We start from the raw sequence: 23,048 nt of genomic DNA on the forward strand, positions 1-23,048 counted from the left end.
GTCAGTGGTATTTAGCGACTCCTAAATACCGAAAAATTGAAAAATCGGTATTACCGAATTTCGATACATCAATTTGCGAGTTTTTAAGGATTTCTTATTTAGCGATTCGGTATTTGAGGTTTCGGTGTCTGCTAATCGCAAATTAAGGATTCGGTAAGTGGTCTCCCTTATTTTTACCGATTCCTTATATGTGATGGCGTTTGGTGTTACCTACATTGTACATGGCTAAATACCGGTCGGTAACGCAGAAATTCTGTGAATTTCTGCGTTACTGACCGGTATTTAGCCACCTACATCTGGCCCTAATTATTTTAGTATGGTGATGCGGACACCATCACTAAAATGCGTTAATCTAACTCATGATGCGTGGCACTTGATAGGGCTGAGAATGGTTTTCAGGTACTTTTGGTGGTGGGTGTGATTTCCTCTTGTTTGATTGGTGTACCCACCTGCTGGTTTCAATGTGGTCATACAGTAAAACATTCGTCGAGGGACATAGCTTCACTGTCATTTTCGTAATGACTGTGTATTCAGTTACTGCTTGCATATGTGGTATTTCCTAAGGGTTGTAATTAGACACAATTTTCGGCCCAGATTTCATTTAGTAATTTTGTAATTTGATTTTCTCATTATGCCTTGGTGTTGACATTTTCATTGGCCATAATGTATAAAATGTATGGAGATTAAAGGCAAATCCTGTCCATCAGTTGCATCTGTTTTGTTATGAATTCCTTTTGTTGCGGTTTGAAATCATCATATTACTATCTAATCAAAAGAAGCATTTGTAATTTTTTTAAAAGTCCATCTGCTGCTATATCCAACACAGGTAGATTTTTCCCTTTTTAAGTCTCAACCTACCAGACAGTGCAGCTGTCTGGTTTGCTAATGATATCTGGGGCATATTCAGAAAGTTGACCTAGAAATGCATTCCGCCCATTGCTTACCATTGCTTTGTGGTTGTAACTCACACTTTCTGGTTTCTATTTACTGGTTTTAATTGCTTTAGGCTGTTCAGCTCGAGTTCGTCTATCCCTTTGCCCAACCTTAGTTTACTTTATTCTTCCATGAACTCGCTTTTTGTAAACAGGCCTTTAAATCTTTTTCTTATCTTGTTACATTTGCTGTGCATTCAAAGACAGAGTTCAAATGCCAGGCAGTGTTTTCAAGAGAGCTTGGTGTTTGTTTTTATTTCGCTGCCTTCAAAGTGAGTGGATTTGTGTGACAATCATGCTGGCTCCTGGGGCTGTTTGAGGAAGGGTGTACATGTTATTTTGTTTTTCTAGCGCACAACAAAGTTTAAATGTCTGTAAATGAACTCTACTGATGATCAAATCAATGCATTGGGTGGGGGCATTTCCACACATTATCATTTGTGCAATGTATACTTTTATCAGTAAAACTGTATGCGAGTGCAAATGTAATTGCCATTTCAATACAAGTCGTGCTGCCGGTAATGGCAGTACGCTACCATGCCATGCATACTCCATGTTGCCCTACTCCACTCTACTCTGCACCACTCCACACCACTGCACTCTACTCTACTCTACGTCACTGCACTCTTCTCTGCACCACTCCACGTCTCTATACTTTGCACCACTCCACTCTACTCTATGTAATGCACTCTACCCCACACTACTCTACTATGCATCCCTGCACTCTTCGCCACTCCACTCTGTCACCTTACTCTACAATACTACACTGCATGTCACTGCACTCTGTGCCAATGCACTTTACTCCATACTACTCCACTGTACGCCAGTGCACTCTATGCCTATCTCCTCTATGACACTCTAATCTACTTTGCACTCTACTCTGAAACAATCTACTCTGTGACACTGCCCTTGGCACCATTGCGCACTGTGCCACTCCACTCTGCACCACTGCACTCCATGCCAATGTACTCTACACCACTTTACTCAAAGCCAATGCACTCTATGCCAATCTGCTCTGCACCACTGCACTCTACACCACTATTCTCTATGCCACTGTACTCTATGCTATTGTACTCTCACTGCACCCTGTGCCACTCTATTCTACTCTGCACCACTGTACTCTACACCACTGCTCTCAATGGCACTCTAGTCTGTGCCTCTACACTCTATTCCAAACTACTCTACGCCACTGCACTCTATGACAGCATACTCTGAAACACTGCGCTCTCTGCCACTCTACTTTATGCCACAGAACCCTATGCCACTGAGCTCTATGCCACGGAACTCCATGCCACTGAACTCTCCCATCACTCCAGTCTACACCACTGCACTCTATGCCAATCAACTCTAAGCTACTCTACACCATTGCACTCTACAACACTCAACTCTGTACCACTGCACTCTACTCCACTCTATCCCACTACATTCTGTGCGCCATTGCACTTTACATTACTGCACTCTAAGCCACTTCCCTCAAATTCAATACACTCTATGCCACTGCACTCTACGCTAATCTACTCTACACCAGTGTACTGCATGCCACTATACTCTACTCCGCTGCAGTCTACGCCACTCTACAACATTGCACTCTGTCACTTTACTCTGACTGCTCTACGCCACTGCACTCTACACCAATGCACTCTATGCCAATCCACTCTACATCACTGCATGCACTTCACAACACTCTTCCATGCAGCACTGCACTCTGTGCCACTGAACTCTGTGCCACTGAACTCTGTGCCACCCTACTCTGTCACTCTACTCTGCGCCACTTTACTTTATGCCACTGCACTTTACTCTGCACCATTCTACTGCACTCTATGCCAATGCACTCTGTACCAATCTGATCTACTGTGCACCACTGCATTCTATTCTACTCCACTATGCAACACTGCACTGTTTGCAACTGCACTCTACACCACTCCAGTCTAATCAACTCTACTTGCTCCACTCTAGGCCACCTCACTCTGCAACACTGCACTCTATGCTACTTCTCTAAACTCCATTCTACCCTGCACTTTTAGATTCTACCCTGCACCACTCCACTCAACCCTGCACCACTCCACTCTACACCACTTCACTCTCCTCTGAACAATCTACTCTATGCCTTTGCACTTTACGCCACTCTACACCCCTCTGTGCCTCTCCATGCTATGCCACTGCAATCAAGTCTGCACCACTCTACTTTACTCCACTCCATGCCACTGCACTCCACCCTGCACCACTATCTCTACCCTGCACCACTCCACTCTACTTTGAAACAATGTACTCTGTGCCACTGCACTCTATGCCACTCTACGCCACTGCACTCTATGCCTCTGCAGTCTACACTGTACTTTAAACCACTGCACTCTACGCCAAATGCACTCTACACCACATTACTCAAAATCAATGCACCCTACAGCACTGCACATACAACAAATTCTTTGCACCACTGCACTTTACGCCACTATACGCTACCATATTCTACTCTATGCCACTGCACACTACGAAACTGCACACTACATCACTCTACACCATTGCACTCTACGTCACTGCACCCTACACCATTCTATTCGACTCTGCACCACTGTACTTTGTCACTGCTCTCTGCACCACTCTACGACCCTGCACCACTCTACGACTCTGCAAGCTATGAACCTGCACACTACAAGCCTGCACTCTGGCACTCTACCCTGCCTGACTTGGCTCTGACACTCTACTCTGCATGACTGCACTCCGTACCACTGCATCACTCAAATCAACACCACAGCTGTCCTCGCCACTGCACTCTGTTTCTGCACTCTAGGCCTCTACACTGTACCCTACACTACTCCACTCTACCCTGCACCACTCCTCTCTATTGCACTTCACTCTTCACCACTCTACACCTCTGCACTCTACGGTGCACCACTTCACTCTATGCCACTTGACTCTATGCCACTCCACTCTACATCTCTACACTCCACCCTGCACTACTCCACTCTGCGCCACTCCTTTCAACGCCATTGCATTCTACACCACTATAATCCACTCTATGCCACTGCACTCTACACTACTCTACGTCATTGCACTCTACACCACTTTATTCAAAACCATTGTACTCTATGCCACTGCACTCTATGCCAATCTACTCTGCACCACTGTACTTTATGCCACTTCACTCTAGGCCACTTTACTCAATTCTACTTCACTCTATTCTATGACCCACTACTCCACTCTAATCTATGACAATCTACTCTGCTCTATGTCATTCTACTCTGCAACACTCTTCTCACCTCTTAGCAACACCCTGTGCCACTCCAATCTGCTCCACACCACTCTACAACGTTCTATGCCACTCCACTCTACAATGCTCAACTCAGATCTGACACTGTACTCCACTCTTCGTCACTCAACTCTACGACCTTTATCTCGACAAGACTCTGCTCTCTCCATGACAAGCCACAACACAAAATGCTATTTCATGACACTCCACTTCACTCCTCTCCACACCATTCAACTCTACTGTACACCACTCCACGGGACTTAATGACACTCCACTCCATGCCACTCTCCTTTACCCCACAGCCATGCTGAAGAGAAGTCACTTTGGTGTAAAACATTGCTAAAACATATTGGCAAACCCAATAGCTCTTGAATAGGCAAGACCTTTGCCAATGCTTGTTAGAAAATGTTATGGATTCATTGCTGCAACTGCCCTCTAGGAAGTCCTTGAATTAATTGAATAAAGCATATTTGCTGGACTGATACCATTCATAAATCTTGCGCTGACTTATCCCTTGTTGGCAAGTGACAGTTTTGATTGTTATGTGCTGCTGAAATGACTAATTCCGGACAGAAAGGTATCAGTTACTCCAGGGAGTCTTATTTCCGGTTAGTGAAATAAAATCACAATTTCTGTGTATAAGTTTCTTCCACCACAGCAGGGCAATGCATATGGATCCGACTGTTTAACTGTTTATTAAATGCATGCTGCCACGGAGTCTATTTGCTGTTAACAGACAGCACTGTTAGTTAAGTATTTATGCTAGGCAGTGCATGTGTTTTATTATTTCTTTTTTCATAAATGTCACTGATTACAATGCTGATTATAATGTTAGAATTTTATTTTTTTTAAATGCACATTTAGGTTAAGGGGCAGCACCATTAAAGACATGCATGTATACATGCATGGTGCTACACTTCCTCCTTAATGCTAACATACAGAGCATGCAGGAGTAGACCCTGTAGTGGTCAGTTATTTCTGCTTGCCTTTTTGGAAATACAGTAAGTAAATACGTTTTACATTCGAAAGCACTGTTCGCTGATCAATTTTCCAAAGTGATATAACCAATTATTGACATGCACTTCCTTTAGGGAGTTACCTACTGTATTGTTTATGTGTGAAAGCTACCATCATTGACCATTAAACAAAATAATAGTTACAAAAGGGTAGAATAGGAGGTTCAGAGTTAGCCAGATTTGTAGGACAGCCACACACCATCTGTATGATTGTTGGACACCCATATGTTAGAGGCTCTTACAATCTCAAAAATGTGTTTCTTCTTATTCAGTGCCAAATTAAGTCAAACTGTAATGACCAGGCTTAGAATTTGGGCCCCTTTACCCTTGTCCCTTGCGATGGAAGGTTATGGGTGCCTGAGGAATAAAAAGAATACGGATCAATTACAATTTACCAATTACAGTGTAACCCATTTGGCCAGACAGTAAAGCTCAAAGTCGATTGTTGGGATTAAGTATAGATTTATTACACAAATGCATATCCAAGCTGATATAAATCAGTCGCAGAAACATATAAAATATAGACTCAATAAGGGATATTCGAAAAAACATAAAAAATATCCCATCAATAACAGGAAGCAAATTAGGAATTCTGTAGCTGCTATACAGAGAATGAGAAACAAAGTCTGATGAGTAGATTGAAAGTTTCGATCCTTCTGCCTATTCTTGGAGTTGTCTAAAGGATCTACTGAATCGTATTCTGAACTAGAAATCAGGACAAACCTAATAAGTCAGGGAAGCAGAGAAAGGTGTCAGCATAGTAGAACCTCTGTAGAAGTTCTCTAAAGGGAAAGAATATTGTATAGCATAAAGCCACGCAACAGAGATGTTACAAAGTGGTCTGCACCTCCCAAGTCTAAAGGGAATCTGAAACTGGCTAAGGTATGCTCCTCAATTATACCTACAACAGAACCTTCAAGAATCCCATGTCATATGTGTCATTAATTTCCATCTTCTTTATTTTTATTAGATTTTGAAACAAACAACACCAGGTGCTCAACAGCGCACCTCCAAACTTTTCTGCATTGGCGTGGAAATACATTTGTGGTATGTTCATCTGAGTACAGCACAAAGGGCCAGATGTATGACCCTTTTTTTGCCCTCGCAAATGGGAGATTGGCCTGTTTGCGACCGCAAAAAAGGGTGATGGCATGTACAAACACAAATAGCGTATGCAACTCTCGCTATTAGGAAGGGGCGTCCCTTCCTAATAGTGAGACTCACTGCCATGTACTATTGTTTTGCGACCGCATTTCCGGCCGCAAAACCCTTGCAGTTTACCACTTACTTTAAGTAGGTGGTAAACCACGCGCAAATGGTAAGGGGTCCACAGGGGACTCCTTCCCCTTTGTGAGTGTGTGAGAAAATATTTTTTACAATATTTTTTAAGAGCAGGCAGTGGTCCCAGGGACCACTGACTGCCCTTAAAAAATAAAACTGAAAGGTTTCTTTTTTAAGTGCATCTTGTTTTCTTTTAAGGAAAACGGGCTGCATTTTTTTTTAAAAACTACTTTATTTACAAAGTAGTCCGTGACAAGGTGGTCTGCCACCAATCCTGGGGGTGTTAGCCATTCCTAATGGGGTCGCAAATTTCGCTTGCCTGATGAATATTGATGAGGCATGCAATTTGCGACCCCATTGGGAATCGCTAACAGTGTCTGTAACACTGTTGTACATTGCATTTTGCGAGTTGCAAAGCGACGTAATTTGCGAGTCGCAAACTGTTAGGGCTGTACATCTGGCCCTTAGTAAAATCTTGCACAGCAACTACATAAATGGTATATAACATGTAATACCTTCTGAATCATATTATCAAGTAATGGGTCAGTGTGAATGGGGCCGCCCCCTTCTCCCAGGTCTATACAATAATATTCCATCCATGGACCCCATATTTTTGGGATCCCTCGGGCATCCTCTAACTTTATAGGAAGTTTTTTCACATCCATGTACAGATCCATTTCTGTTTTCCATTTCTGAATGGTTGGTATCCTAGTGGCACCACAGTACGTGGTCATTTCTCTCTTTGCTACCATGAGGCCTAGGTTACAGAATAAGTGCTTAGTGGGAGGAAGGCCGACCTCCATCGATACACCCAGTAGGATATATTTGGGGTCCATTGGGATAGTTGTTGCTAGTATCTAAATAAGCTCTCTTTAGATGGCGTTCCAATACAATATTTTTTGGTGCAGCCCCATAGGGTGTGTAGGAACTAGCCCTATTCTGCCCTACATCCGAGGCAGTAGGGGATTCTGCTCTGCCCATTCAATGTAAACTGGCCCTTTCATAATACACTCAATGTAAAATCTTAAATTGGATCAGTCTGAATCTGGTTTTGATCACTACCCCTCTCAGGTGCCAAAAGCAGTGGTATTCAGGCAAAATATTGAGAGAAAAAAATATTGAGGTGCAGAAACATCGAGTTTTAAATATTGTGACTCACATGGGGAAAAGGTAGGCACATTTGGGAAGTGCTGCGAGCACAGGAGATCAGAGCAGTTGGGACTGGTTCCTATATGTTGAGCAGAGAAGTTGTTGTGACCTGTGGGAAGAGAATAGAGCTAAATCTGCCACGCAGTAGAATAGGACTAAGTGACGCCAGGACCCTATTTCCTATCATTTGATGGCTGTATGGATGCCATGCAGGTTAATATTTTGTTTTGTAGAGTTTCACATAAGTATTTTCTGAACACAAGCCCGACAGATGGGCACTGAGCAAGTGTGAAGATGGTCTGATCAGTAGTGTTCTCCTGGTGGCCGGTCATGGCTCTCACAGGTTATAATTCGGTCCAGTCGTCACTCTGTGTGACTCCTGTATCAGTTCTGTGATATTTTACAAGAAATAACCTATTGTTTCATAGAGCTTATCATCTACTTTCAACACGCATACATAAACTATGTTGGATCTTTCCATCTCAAGTCCTACGATATCTGCTTTGGTGGGTGAAGGGAGTTTGGGCCAGTCCATTCCCACCATTACCAAAAACATAATTCACAGTTCCTAGTCCACTTGCCCATTTTAAATAGAAGGATGTGCTGTACGGGATATGGCGCACTCTTCATTGGTTGGTTGTTGGTTACTTGAGTGCAAAGCCCTGAGTATCAGGTCAGTGGGCAGTTTTGGGCTACACATGTAGCCCTTAGGGTGGTCGCTTCATTGTGGATGTAAGTGTTCTTCTTCGGCTGGGATTAATCTCCTATGGCATTCTTTGTGTATGCCATTCTCATTCACCCTGATAATTTTCTTCAATTCTTTGTAGCTACAAAGAGCTGCTATGAGAGTGGTAGGACACATGGAGCTTTAAGTGTACTTTCTTAGACCTTGCTCCATTCTCTCCGGGCTCATATGCTGAGTAATTCACTTGTGTTGGTGTGTGGAAGAAAAATAGCATTGTGAATGCTTGCATATTAGTGAGAGGTTGAATGAGTGAACTTGTAGCTTGTTGGCTGAACATTTGAGACCCCTGCACTACAGTATTGCAATAGAGAATACAGCACACAATTATATCTCCTGCACCTCATGCACCAGATCATCGATTCAATTGAAATGTCCTTTGAAGAAGGTTGAAGGATGTGGCTGCGTTTGGTGACTCAACTTGTTTTTGTAGCTGCTTCTGTCTTGTCCTGACTCCCTTGTTGAGGTCCTCATATGAGAAGTGGGGTTGAAAGTAAGGTTTGCTAGGTGGATTCCTTCCTATCTTGGTTTGTGTTTGGGTTGTTACTGTGCTATGTTTCACCCTATACCTCTCTCGATATATCCTCGACCTCGCCTTTGACTCACCCCAAACCTCTTTCTTCTACTCTGATCTCCCAAAAAATAACCCTTTCTAGAATCGTCCCTCCTTGGACCTCCCCAAACCTCATTTTAGTACTATGATCTCCTAAACAACCCCCTCACCTATCCCTCCTTTGACTCATCCCAAACCTCATCTTAGTACTATGATCTCCCAATAAACTTTCTACACTCTTCCCTCTTCTATCCTCCCTGTTTCCCCCATTATCATTTTCAATCCAACTAACAGTCGCATGTCCACCACTCAAAACAACTCCAATTGTACTATACTAATTCACCACTAATCCTTATTGGGTTCCGGAGTAGCGTGCTACTTGGCAAAAAGTGCTTTGATCCTTCATCAGGGGTGGTAAGTGCTACATAAATGTAATTATAATACAATACAATGCAAGGTACATTAAGGCTGCCTCCCAGTCCATGTCCTCCATTTTACCGATCTCCTGCTCCCACTTGATCCTCAATTTGATCAAGTTATTAAGTGTGTTATTGTTGATGGTTTTCTTGGTCCAGGAAAGTGCCTTAGCCTCTATTTCTCCTTTGAGAAAACTCCCTTCTAGTGGGGCATAAGGATTTCTGCTACATCTAACCTCTTTGCTCCATGCATGATTGAGTTGTATGTATTTAAAGTATTGCAACTTGCTCAGCTTGTATTCCTTCTGCAAGAAGAAAAACAAAATCAACATCTCTCCTTTTATAATATCCCCTAACCTGGTATCCTAATCATATCCCAGGCTGTGAACCCCTCCAATTTGGGGAGAGGATGTGGCCTTATGGCTAGAGCGGTCGACCTTGAAGCTGGGAAACTGGGTTTGAGTCTCGGCAACAACGCTCAACATCCTGTGATTCTGGGCAGATCACTTAATCTCCCCGTGCCTAAAAAAAAATGAATGTGTCCATCTGTAATGAAACTGGTGCTCTTGTAAAGCGCTCTGATACCCAATGTCTCAGGTCAAGTTTGCGCTATATAAAACTCTAAAAAAAGAAAATTACAAAATCTCCCAATCTCCTTCAGAAAGGACCTCACCCACAAGTGAATCTAATGAGTGACCCTTCTGTCCCATCTCATATATTTTCTCGCTTTTGGCCAGGTGTCAATGGCCATTTGAGTTGTAGTTAGCAGTTTTCTAAGTCCACCTCCACCATATAAGTAGTGTAAGTAGGATCTAGTCTGGAACTGTTTACACTCAAGCACGTAGGTGGGGTGGTCACCCTGCATATGGCACCAGTCATTAATTGCTAGGAAGTGTGCTGCCCAATAGTATGCGCATATGTCTGGTAGCGAAATCCCCCTATTATATAGATAGAGCTGCAGTGTTTTAAGTGCCACTTGTGGGTGTCCTCCACTTTATAGTACGTTAAGGACCTCCCTGTGTACTTTAATGAATACCTCCTCTGAAATGGGTTGGTAGGTATTTTGGAGGATATACAAGAGCTTTGGCAGGGTTATCATTGTATACATGGTAGCTTTCCCTAGCAGTATAAGGGGTAAGGACTTCCATTGCTCCACATCTTTGCATAATTCAGCCAAAACCCTCCATATGTTCCGATTCCTACTATTCTCTTTGTCTAGTGTCACATACACAGCCAAGTATTGGAACCTTGCTGTGTCTACCTAGGGGTAACTTGGGAGGGCTGTTCTATCTATTTTTCTCCCTATTGGATAAAGACAGGTATTATCTCAGTTTACGTTGTATCCTGCCTGTGACCCATACTGCCCAAAAACCTCAAACACTAATGGTAAGGTCTCTGCCAGGCGTGTGACGTAGAGAAGAATATCATCAGCATGTGGGAAGATCCTTTCATACCCTATCTCATTTTCACCACATCGGAAACCCGAGATATCTTGGTGGACCTGGACCATGCACGTCAGTGGCTCCAGCACTAGGGTAAACAGTAGTGGGGAGAGGGGACAGCCCTATCTTATTCCCCTCCCTATGGGAAACTGCACCGATTTATCCACATTCAACCTGACAATAGCAACTGGGTTGCTATACAAGAGTTCTATCCACACCTGGAAATAGTTGCCGAATCCAAACCTTATTAGAGCTTGCGTCTAAAAGGGCCAATGGATGGAATCAGATGCCATCTTCGCATCTAATGTTAGGAGCAGATGTGGATCATCTTTTTTCTGTGCTACTTCTAGCCAATTATATAGTCTACGAAGATTAAGTCTGGTTGACCTCTTGGGCATGAAGCCCGATTGATCTTTATGAATCAAGAGGGCTATGATGGTTATCAGCCACATGGCTAATATCTCTGCCAACATCTTCATTTCTGTGTTCAGGGCGAGATCTGGCAAAAGGAACTGCAATTCATGGGGGCTTTCCCAGGTTTCTGAGTCACTGCTATTGTGGCACGACGAAGGTTGGGTGGTATGAGGCCCTTCGCCCCCATGTACATATTGAGCAGGTGTGGTCCCAGGAGTTCAGCATTATTAAATAATTCAGCTGGCATACAGTTCGGGCCTAGGCTTTGGCTGTTTTGAGCCTGCCTTTTGCATCTATACCTACTGAAGTGTTATTTCCTCTTATAGCTCCGCACGATCTTCAGGCGTTATGGTCAGGACTAGCAATCTATCTCGAAATTCCCTGATTTGGGAGGCGTCTGCTAGTGGTAGTCCCTCATAAAAGTCTATATAATATCATGCAGATTCCCGGGCTATCTCTGGGGCAGTGGCATAGTGTTCACCGCTGTCTCCCTCAATGGTGTGTACCCATCGGGTCGCTGCCTCCTTTTTTCCCAACCATGAAAGTAAGTGTCCAGCTTTTTTCCCAGCACCGTATAAACGATGTTGCTAAGCTAGGATCTGAACTTTTACTTCACTATGGGCAAGAGCTTGGTATTCTTTCCGAAGGATTGCTATTGCACAGAGAGTGGGGTAGTCTGCCTCAATCCCAGGCTGCTGTTCTAATTGTAAAAGACGCCCTTTCAGAGTTTTCATTTCCCTTATCTCTTTCTTTTTCTTATGTGTTATTATGTTTTGTATCCTGTCTCTGATCACTGTTTTATAGACCTCCCATAAAGTGACTGCCAACTCTATGGAGCCATTAATTTCAAAGAAATACAGTTCTGTATCTATCTGAAGCTCCTGGGAGACAATCTTGTCTCTTACTTCCCAGGAATTCAGTCTCCCCCCCAATTTTACAGAGTTGTGCGCCAATTGTGATCCAAAGGGGTTAGGTCTGACAGACCTCTTACCACGTATTCCGCTGTCCATCTCGGCAGACTCTCCTGCCATAGCAAAACTGTGGTCCAGTCTTGAACACACCTTATAAGTACTCGAAAAATAGGATTATCGTCGGTCTTCCAGGTGTGCAAGGCACCAAAGTTGAGGTAGACCCAGGGTATGCACAAACCCTGCCAGGGGCGTCTCTCTCGTGGTGGTCTGGTTGTGGCTTGAGCGGTCTAGGTTTAGGTTAAGGGTGTCATTGAAATCTTCCCCAATCAAATGTATGGAAGAGGCAGTTTCTAACAGTATTCCGGTCACCTTCTCCATAGTTTGTTTTTTCAGTCTTAGGTGGGGGGGCATAGAGACTGTGGGGAGGGTGTCTTTTAACCAGTTAGCTAGGAACATGTTGGTGTCTTTACCCTCCGCCCCTTCCGGGAACCCTATAAAGCGTAGGTTATTGCTTTGTGCATGGTTTTCCGCATCTTCTAGGTGCCACACAATATCATTGCTCATAGATTTTAGCTCACTTAATTCTTTTTGAAGATCCTGAGCTGTGTCTCCGACCTTTGAAAACCTGATTTTGGCCTCTGTTACTACGTTACGCAGGTCCTTGTGCTGCAATGAGACCTCCGCACAGACCTCGCCAATCCTACCCACGACCCCCTCCAACACTTACCTCAACACCTGAATTGCCTGAAGTTGTGTAGCGTTATTGGGCATGGGCTGGGCCCCTAAGGGTCCACTTCAGAAATTACGACCTTGGTATAACGGTCCACCTTGTTTTGGCAAGAGTTCTTAGTGTCCTTATCTTTCACCATCTTTCTAGATGGTCAGAAAGCGCTATTGCACCAGGAGGAAACCTGGTCTTCCCCAGGCGGTCGCATCGAGAATACACCGGGGGGTGTATGAGGATGTGTCCACCAATGGCTAGCAGCGTGGTGAAGGCATTGTAGTTAGTCAATGCTACCAGCAGGGTAATGTGTATCACAGATCCCCCTCCACTGATGCTGAAAGTCTGGAACGGTGGGTGGGGGAAGCAAAGGAAGCCCCTGCACACTAGACCTTAAGTCTTTCACCACTGTAAAAAGTCACCAATCTTAAGACCTCTCAGTAATGTAGGTGCCATATCCCCTCTGTCCATTTATCACAAGGCCCTCCATCTCGTGCCCCAGCCAGCATTGACTACCACACCCCTCCTCCATGCGGTTCACTGCCATGCTACTATGTAGTAAATCTCCTAAATCGTGTGTCTTCGTTGGGGCGGTTGGGTAGCACGGAGAGACCAATCTAAGTGATTAGGAAACTATGTGGGAAACAGGGAGAACACCCCAGAGACAGTCCGTGCCCGACGCCGCAGTCCATACCATCCGTGTTGGCAGCCTCTCAGCAGCGCAGCACAGATTGCGGCTCCCAGGGGGCACTGCCCTCTCCCGTAGATTGCCGTCCAGCCCATCTAGGGGCTGCGCTGGTGGAGTTGCCACCCGGGGCAGGCACAGCAGACTCACGCAGCCCCTGACACTCACCGGTCTCCCGAGGGGCCCTCCAAGCACTGATGTGTCTAGGCCACGGGAGGCCCCGGCGTCCTCCCTGCTCTACTGGGGGAGTGTGGTTGCTGTTTTGCTCTCCCTCTGTGAGATGTGGGCATCAGCCAGGGTGACTCGCCCTCCCGCCCAGTGTCCCTGCCATCCTTATTTCGTCCGCCAAACACTCAACAGATTCTCCACTGCATGCCCAGAAGTGTAACAACTCCCCCTCTAAAGTTCTTCTTCTCCCTCTCCTCCCCCTACGGCCCGCGGCCAGGTCGTGACCTTGATGCCTGAGTCATCCACCCGATCTCACACCCTGTTGGCAGGTCCAACAGAGAACAGGCATCCCACCCAAGGCACCAGCACCCCAGTCCAGTCACCGCCGTGTTGGGGTGGACAGGTGGGCCCACAGAATCCGACAGGTGCTCACCTCAGTCTGCCACAGTGTCTCCCCATGGTCAGGTCCCAAATTGGCCCACCGGTGGCCGCTGGCTCAGTTGGAAACTCCTCCATTTTTGTTTCAGGGCCTTTGGTGTAGATGGGAGCACTCCCCACTACTCTGTCCATGGCCTGGGGTATGCTCAGGAAGAATATCCTTGGAATTCCACCATTTTGAGTACCAGCCGCAGGGGCTTGGATATCGGCCGTGTGTCACAATCGTAAGGGGATTTTAGCAACAAGAGCCCTTGATCAGTGATTCAGCACGACCCCAGTGTGGTCGAGTCGTATGGTCATCATATATTGGCCCTTGTCTAGGCAGGATTAAGGTCTGATTCGTGTTGCACAGCCAGAGCTCTCAAAGTGTGCTGCTACACAGCCATGTTGCTGGCCACGCCCCCATTAATTTCCATCTTCAAACAACAAAACTTGGCATATACACTCAAGAGTTCTTTCCTTTGGTCCACACATTAGAACGTCCTTGGATTCCTCCCATCTCCTTAGTCCTCCCTTCGTTAGTTACAACTTCTTGCCCTTGCAAAAAGATACTCCTTTGAAGCCTTTCTATCTCTTTTACACAATGGGCCTATCTTTAACCATGAGCTCACGCAACTGCACCTGCAGAGGAGAGAATTGAAAAACATTCCATCCACAGTAAACATACACGTTAAAGGTAAAACATTTAGAAATTCCAGTACTTAAGGCCTTTAGTCAACCTAGTGCAGCAAGAATCTAAATACACGTTTAAATGCACGATTACAGATACATATATGGTTACACTATAGATGTAAAGCACTATTCAAATTTCAGTTATAAAATAAATGCTAAGTATTATTTTAAATGAATGAGAACATATAAGAATTACAATATTGTTAACCCCACACAAATACAAATATATGCGAGAACTGCAATTGGTTGTTACTGTAAGGGAAAACATTAATATACACACTCATATAGAAATGTCGAGAATACACAGTAAATGCCCTTTCTATATCTGTTCAAGTGCACTACATTACATTAATGGTCTATCTCACTAATACATAACGCCATGTATAAGCATATATGTGGCCTAGTCATAAATGAAAGTATAGTGTCAAAATGAGGCTGCTCCAGTAAGATGGAAGATCCTGAAACTTCAACGGGATAAGTTAGATTTTTTAATAATTTTAACTGATACGGAATCTGTATGTGTGTGAATAATGGCTTAGCTAATATTTAGCCCAGATTTCTCCTCGCAAATGTAAGCAGGCATCCACAGTTACTGACTGACTTTTACCAAGCAGAACTTTATCAATCTGCTTAAAGATTTGCCTCCTTCAAATCCCATCAAAATATAAATGTAGTTTTCCTTACAGTTACCCGAATTGAGGAAAACATTAATCCTCAGTTTAAAACGTCAATATGTGAGCATAAAATGAACTTGGAATTAATGAAAAAAATGCTACAGGACTTGGTACTTGAGGCCCTCATTAGCTAAAAATATAAACTTTAATTTATTTCTTTGCTAAATGAGGCACTCATTAAACAGGCAATGCCTCGTAAACTTTGCCATTTAGAGATAACCTAGGCGAGTGCCTCAGTGGCTTAACGAAACTTGAGGGGGCCCCCTGCAAAGTACATGGAGAGTGGCCCCCTACTCTCCGGATACAGTCAGGAGCGCTCAGCTCTCATCACCTGTGCACAGTGCGCCCTGGAGCTCGCCCCCCCCCCCCCTTACAGGGGCTGCGGGGGCTATTGTTACACCACTGGAGTGCCTGCCAAAATCAAACGGCGCCAAGTAAAATGTTATTGGCATAAGAAATATGATTAAGAGTAAAGGAATGGTGGAGTATAAACAAAGGCTGTTAGTCGTAAAAAAATGAGTACTATACTAATAAGATAACAGCATCCAATGTACAGAAGGAGGTATTTAAAGATATACAGAAGTTGTCTTTAACTGCTGGACTTTCTTCAAACATAAGACCTTAGCAAGATTTCTGTGTCAGCGTAACTCTTTTTTGTTGATACGATTAAGGCAATTAGAGAGGGGACAGCTAAAGAAACTTTTCAAGCAGTCGATGTGCTGATGAAACCCAGTAGTGCAGGTCTATGTGAAATACCTCAAGTTGATTTAGGGACACTGCACAATTTGGTGATGAAAGTCAGGGACTCCTTGTCCTCAAGATATATTTAAACAAGTAATTTGCAGTCCTTTTGCAGCCATGTTCAGTGCCTCGTTGTTCATGGCAACATATGGCAATCATTCAAAAATGCTGCTGTTTTGACAAGTGGCGGCTGGCGTCTACCTGGGGGGGTGAGCGATCGGGCATGCACACGCAACTATTTTAATTAAGTTTAATGAAGAAAAAAAAACGAACTCAGCTCTGGACCTCTTCTCAACAAGACGATGCAGTGCGGGCACCAGTGTTCGTGAGAGCAGAACCCTGATTGGCTGGTGTGGCCTCTCTCGCTGCTCCCAAGGACACTGGATCCCTGCATTTACTCTGACCCAGATGTCTTAAAACAGCTGGGTTAGAGGTTTCAAAGTGCACATGAGTGGCGGGCCGTCGCAAGACAGCCGCCCAAAAGACAGGCCCACGTTGAAAAGTACAAACACAGCCCAACCTCCTCCCTGCAGCTGTCCTTCAGCAGCGGCCCCACCCCCATCCTGATGTGAGTGTCAGGACAGCAGCATGAAAAATAAAATGGTTATGAATTACCATTTTATTTTACACCTTTGGGGGTAATTGAAGTGGGGTGGAGAAGTGGAGAAAACAGGAGAGTGTGCATGACTGGTTTGGTCGGCCCTGAGGCCGACCAAACAGTCAGCGCCCACAAGATTGGGCTAGCCACTCCTCCCCAACCCTAGAACCAACCAAACCCTTCTTCTGCTTTCTCGCAGTGCGAGAAAGCAGGAACATAAAATGATATTTATACCATTTTATGTTTCTGCTTCTCGGACTGCGGTAAAGCAGTGAGGCGACACTCCTCCGCCCACGTGGAGGAGCCGCCCCTTCTTGAAGGATCTCTCAGCCACCTTCAACTTAATCGGTCATGTAATTTTGGGGGATCGTCTAGAGGTGACTGGCTTTAAAAACTCAAGCATTTCAATTTTAGACAGGGCTTTTTCAAGCCCTGCAACTTTACAGTGTGGAATTCCAAAGGATTTCTCCTTGTTTCCACATTTATTTAATATCTCGCTGCAAAGTATGTCAACTTTACATGTATACCAGTGATTTTCAGGATTTTTAAAATCTTTTCTCACAAATGGCATTCCAAAACATAACGCTTTTTTGAATTGGATGGGACTTAACAGGCTGAAATTAAACTCAGAGAACAATAACAAATATGACCTTTGGACTATTTCATACTGGCAACCTGAGATGGTTACCTTGCCCACTCCCAATGATGCAGTAACAAGCGTGGGGGGAGGGGTCATCAATGGTAACTTAGCATGAAACCTTGAAACCTGCCCTGGTTGCAAAATGTATCTTACTGCTGAGACAGATTAAAACGCTTATGCCTTATCTCGCTACTGAGGCTCTTATAACAGTAGTGATTGCTCTGATCACTTTGAGGTTGAACTATGCTAATTCAGTGAACCTAGGTCTTTCAGCCACTGAGCAGTATAGTTTGCAAATGGTACACGATGCAGCTGCTAGCGTGATAACAAGAGCTCCTAGAATTGCCCCTGGAACTCCACTGCTTGGATAACTGTACTGGCTGCCAATAAAGTATAGAATACAGTCCAAGTTCTGTTGTATTGTCCTTAAGGCACTCCATAGCTTAGCTCCTTCCTTCATTCAGTGAGTGAATAGGTGCATGCTTCCACAAACACTATTATCCTCCTCGCACTACTTCCTCAACTCTGACCTTTGTTCAATCAAAGTTGGGAGGACAGTATTTTAAGGTGTGGGCGCCAAAACTGTGGAATTCTTTCCTCATAGGCCTGAGAGCTGCATCTGAGCTGTCGCCTTTCAAACGTTCTATAAAAACCTGGCACTTTAAACCCGCATACTTGTGTTAATTGTATTGTTATCTTGCTCAGCGCCAAGAAACCGTTTGTATCAGTGCGTTAAATCGAGTGCTGGTAAATGAACATCCTGTCTACAGTTATTTCTGCTTTCTATCTTTCCAGGTTACCCATTCCCCACTGCTCCACCAGTGGATCCCTTTGCTAGGATTCGAGTAGACGATTGTGGGAAAACTAAAGGATGCTTCAGGTTAGTGGTCAAACAATGTTCAACATTCTACACCTGACATCTCATTTGCTCCTGCTGGAGGTTGCTGACACAGGTAATGATGAGTAGCTACGTACCAGCTATAGTATGGCCTCTGATGATGTGTCCTTGATGCATTAAGTATAGCAGCAAAAGCCAGACAACCTAAATAATGGGCTGACCATGAAGCATCATTTTATGGACTTGGTACAAATTAGTTTTTCCCATTTTCTTGAAGGTTTGTAGATAATCGTGTTTGGGATATTTTCAAGGAAGTTTGTGTCAAATGTCTGAAGCAAGCAAGGTTTCTTAATCTCGTTCTGTCCTCCAGCTCAGCTCTTCTTTCTTGGTGGTGTACTGTTGAAATAAGGCCTGGTGAGTGTTTGTTTTCCACAGGATCAAAGGTTAACTGCATGCAAAAGCAACAAGATAATGTAGGAGGGGAATGTAAACACTCAGCCAAAACAAGCTGTGCTAGGTAAAGTTAGGACATTTAAAAGCTGAAGTCAGAAGTACTTCCCCGGCTTTCTCGATCAATTCAAAATGGACATTTCATGATAATAAGGATAAGTTATCCTTACATAGTATTGGACAGTGATAAGTTAAAATCTGTCTTTAATTGGACATATTTTATGGGGGCTATGTGAGACACTAAGACATCAGAACATTAATAACAGGCAGTTTGTAGTGTGCACAAATTAAAGACATGCAATACAAAAATGTACAATGGAAGGACATAAAAGTATAAATAAATAATTTCCCTCGAAACTGAGTGTTAGACCTAACCCAGGCAAAAGTAGAACTGGATTTGTCTATTTTTTTTAATTGCACACATATTGGTCCATAAGCATGGCCTTACACAAATAGATATTTCCCTTGAACTGCGCGCCCACCAGACAAATCTCCTCCAAACAAACTATTAGCAGTTGCCAGGATAAATTCATTCACGCTTCTCCTTCGCAGGAGCAATGCCGCATGCATGCACCAGTTCGGGTTTCGCTTCATTTCTACTCACAAATGGAATTCTAAACCATAATTATCCACAGCCTATTCCTGCTGCCCAAAAGCCAACACTAATAACCATTCATAAACTCTGTCAGCCCCTCTAATTTTTCCCGAGAAGTCCCCACATTTGCTTGGCCAGTCTCAGATGTTTCATCATCTCCCTGTTCTAAAATATTTCAGTTCAATGGAAATTCACCACACAATGACCCAGCAGAATTTCTGCCTCCTCCTTATTGGAACATTAGTTCAGCCACTCCGGTGCCTCTTTATGTCTAAGAGATGTGAGAGCTTTTCTTCATAAACCTACTCTGTACACTTTGTCTGTCCTGGTGGACCATGGTTCTATTACTAAGTCCAGCATGCTAGATAAAAGAGTGCTTAGCCCTTTTCTTTATTTATTTGCACTACAACCTGCACATCTCCCTTTTCATAACCAGCTTTTTTGTGTGTTTTTTATGCCACCTCCTCTGCCCCCACCATGACTTTTGTGGCTGATAGAGAGTAAGCAGACAGCCTGGTTTGCTTCAATTCTCCTGGCCCTTCACACTCCCCCCACTCAGCATGAATCGAGCCCCACCAGGCACGCAGAGATACACCCGCATTGCAACGTTTCCCCCTCATGACCTTGTGGTCTGTAGTTCGGGTGTCCCTCTGCATCAAAATCTTCGATGCTGGGGAGAGAAAGGCAGCAGCACAGATATGATATCCCCAATGCTAAACGATAGACCAGGTTACATACCAGTGCCGTCCTTCCATATTATAAAATTGGGCAGACTGGCCTGCCACCTGCTGTACCTGAATTGTCATTCACACTGCACCTAACCGACTGGATATCATTGTAAATAGATACAAAATAGACTGACTAGAAAATAGCACCCCCCCCCCGGAAAAAAAAAGACCTTCAGCACCTCAATAATGCACCCTTTTGCCACATTGCCCGCTCAGTCGGTCAAGGAACATTAGAAGCTAGTGAGATAACCTGAAGAGATTCACCCATCTCGCTGTGCAGTTATGAAACTGCCAAGTGATCCACTCCTGGGGGACCGATGATCAATTACAATCTGTGCCATAGCTAGGCTAAACCAACCTAGGCTGACCCAACCACCCAATCACTCTGGTGGCACAGGACCAGGATACGGCTATCTTCTCTATCCCCACCAACCTTGAAATGCGGCTGTGAACTAAGACTGTCTTTTGTGAGCAAAGCTACACCATTGTTAGTATCGTTATTAATATTTTTCTCACTTATCTTATTTTGTGTATTTATAACATACATTATTATTTATTTTCCTTTATTATTTTAATATCAAATAAAGTGATCAAACTGAAAAAGCTTAGCTTTCGACCTTCATAGAATAAAGGTGTTTCCTGTCTTTAACGAAGTGTTTTTTTAAGTAGTTTGTTTGCTTTTAACACCTCCCAGGATAAACCCCAGTGAAACATTTTACTGTGCAACCCTTAGGCTGCCCGTTCTTTTTTAACTGCAACTGAGTAGACATTATAAGCGCACCCTGACAAAACAGTGGATATTCAGTTTTTTTCTGTCTGACTGATGCTGCTCTCCTCAATTGCTTCTTCCATCACTTTCTATATATAATGGTTGCTACAATCTTATAGAAAATGATTCAATGGTTTCCATTTAAAACTTTGCACATATAGAGTTTGCTTTTTTATTCTTCTATAGTTCTCTTAATTGATTGATCATGTATTATAAGGAATAGAATACCTCCAGTGCTTTACGAATCCTTAAAAAGGCTATAATGCGTTGTTGTTATTATGTCTCCATTTGTGTAATTTGATATCATGTTTACCTTCACTGAGGCATGTACTAAAAATAAGGTCATCTATGTGGTGCCATCATCCCTCCTCCCTCGCCAAACTAACCCCTTAACTGCTGAGGCTTTTCTATACCCAGTGCTGAGCCCTTTTTTATTTTTGGGGTACTCTGTTCTTATGCCTTCATAAATCTTTTTCACATAAGCCACCCTCACCAAGCTTCAAACTTTTTGGGAATTCTAAAGGTACCCAGGATTTGTAGATTCTTCTGGAGGGAACTGAGGAAATAGTCAAAATATAGCTAACTTTTGGATTTTTTTGGTGAAAGAAGTGCAGTGCAAGAAAGCGTATGTTTTCTTAGAAAAATGGCATCAACAAACAATTTTCTCTCCCAGGACCTAGAGATAACATGTGTAACCCAGCAAAATCAATATTTTTTTTTACAGTGTGGAATTTTGGCCCTAGGTCAGTCACTACCCAGGAAAACCTACCATACCTAGATATTTCTAAAAACGAAATACCCAGGAAAGTTCAGGATGGTGTGACTTGCATAGATCTCATGACATGTTTCTACCCACAAGCCCTTGCTAACATCAAACTTTGGCTAACAACGTGGATTATCCTCACATTTCTGTGAGGGAAAGTTCTGAAAATGGCTGTGGGGAGAGGATGGCCTACATTTCCGACCATCCCGTGCTCCTACACTTGCCCTGATAGAACAGTATATTTCTTGTGTTAGTCGGCCCAGGGCCCACAACTAGAAGGGCTCCAATATGCAACATAGGCAGATCATATGTTTTCACTTAGAATCAACCTTTTTTTTTCAATATGGGTAGCTGTTGATTTTGGGCCTGGGCTCAGCTGTGACCCAGTGAAACCTACCAAACTCAGATAGTTCAGTAAAGGAGACACTGTGGAGAGTCCCGGATGATTTGGCTTGAGTGGTTTGCATGATATTTCTCTTAGCCAGAAGGCATTGTAAACTTCAAACTTTGCCTAAAAACATGCATTTTCCTTATATTCCTTTGAGAGAAAGTTGCAGAATCTACAGAGATCCACAAATTCATGCCATCCAACAGTCCCACACTTGTCTGGGTAAAAACACTGCCACACTTTGTGGATAGGCCTCGCGTCTGCAGCTGAAAAGGTCGTAAAAATACAACTTCGACAGATCAAATTTCTCTACTCAAAAACAACCCTTTTTTAGCAATGTGGGCAGCTGTTGATTTTGGACAGGATTGGTGGCCACCTAGGGAAACCTAAACAACCATTTATAAAAACTAGACATCCGGGGGAGTCCAGGTAGGTGTGGCTTGCATGGATCCCACAACTCATTCATACCCACAATACCCTTCAAACCTCAGACTTTGGCAAAAATACATATTTTTCTTATTTCTTTGAGAGGAATTTTCTGAATCTGTATATCCATCCAACTTTGATCTATCGACATTCCTGTCAAAAAATTTCCTGATTTGGTAAAGAGTGTAACAGGGGTATATAGGGTGGGGCTAGGCCATCACCTAGGGAAACCTACCAAACCCACAAGTGTCTGAAAACTATCCACCCAGAGGAGTCCAGGATACTCTTATTTGAATGAATCGTACAAATTATTTTACCCAGAAGGCCTTGTAAACCCCAAATTCGTCTAAAAGGACACATTTGTTCTCATATTTAGAACAGGGAAAGTTTAGGAATCTGCATGTATCTAGACAATTCTTCCCACCCAGCATCTCCACACTTCTCCTAGTAAAAATGCTCTCCTACTTGTGCCACCTAGCATCAGTGTAGGGGAGGCACCAATCAGGAAGTAAAACCAGTGGACACTAATCGCGCCCACTGTTTTCACTTCCATCTGTGGCATCAGCATATCCTATGGTGCAAATTCATCACAGATGTGCGGGACAGGGTTCGGTGCTTAAGTGGGTATTATTCTCTTTCGTCCACCATCTT

At 43.7% G+C, this 23,048-nt stretch overlaps 1 protein-coding gene across 1 annotated transcript in view; it reads left to right on the plus strand.

Moving 5' to 3' along the window:
- Positions 1-23,048, plus strand: part of FRRS1L (ferric chelate reductase 1 like) — a 107,783-nt gene that overhangs the window by 22,610 nt on the left and 62,125 nt on the right. Inside the window, exon 2 of the mRNA XM_085606844.1 lies at positions 18,236-18,320. Within this exon, the coding sequence (XP_085462970.1) occupies positions 18,236-18,320 (85 nt within the window). The remainder of the gene's footprint in view (positions 1-18,235; positions 18,321-23,048) is intronic.

This window comes from Triturus cristatus, chromosome 5_2 (assembly GCF_964204655.1).
Source record: "Triturus cristatus chromosome 5_2, aTriCri1.1, whole genome shotgun sequence".
NCBI classification, from domain to species: Eukaryota; Metazoa; Chordata; class Amphibia; order Caudata; family Salamandridae; genus Triturus; species Triturus cristatus.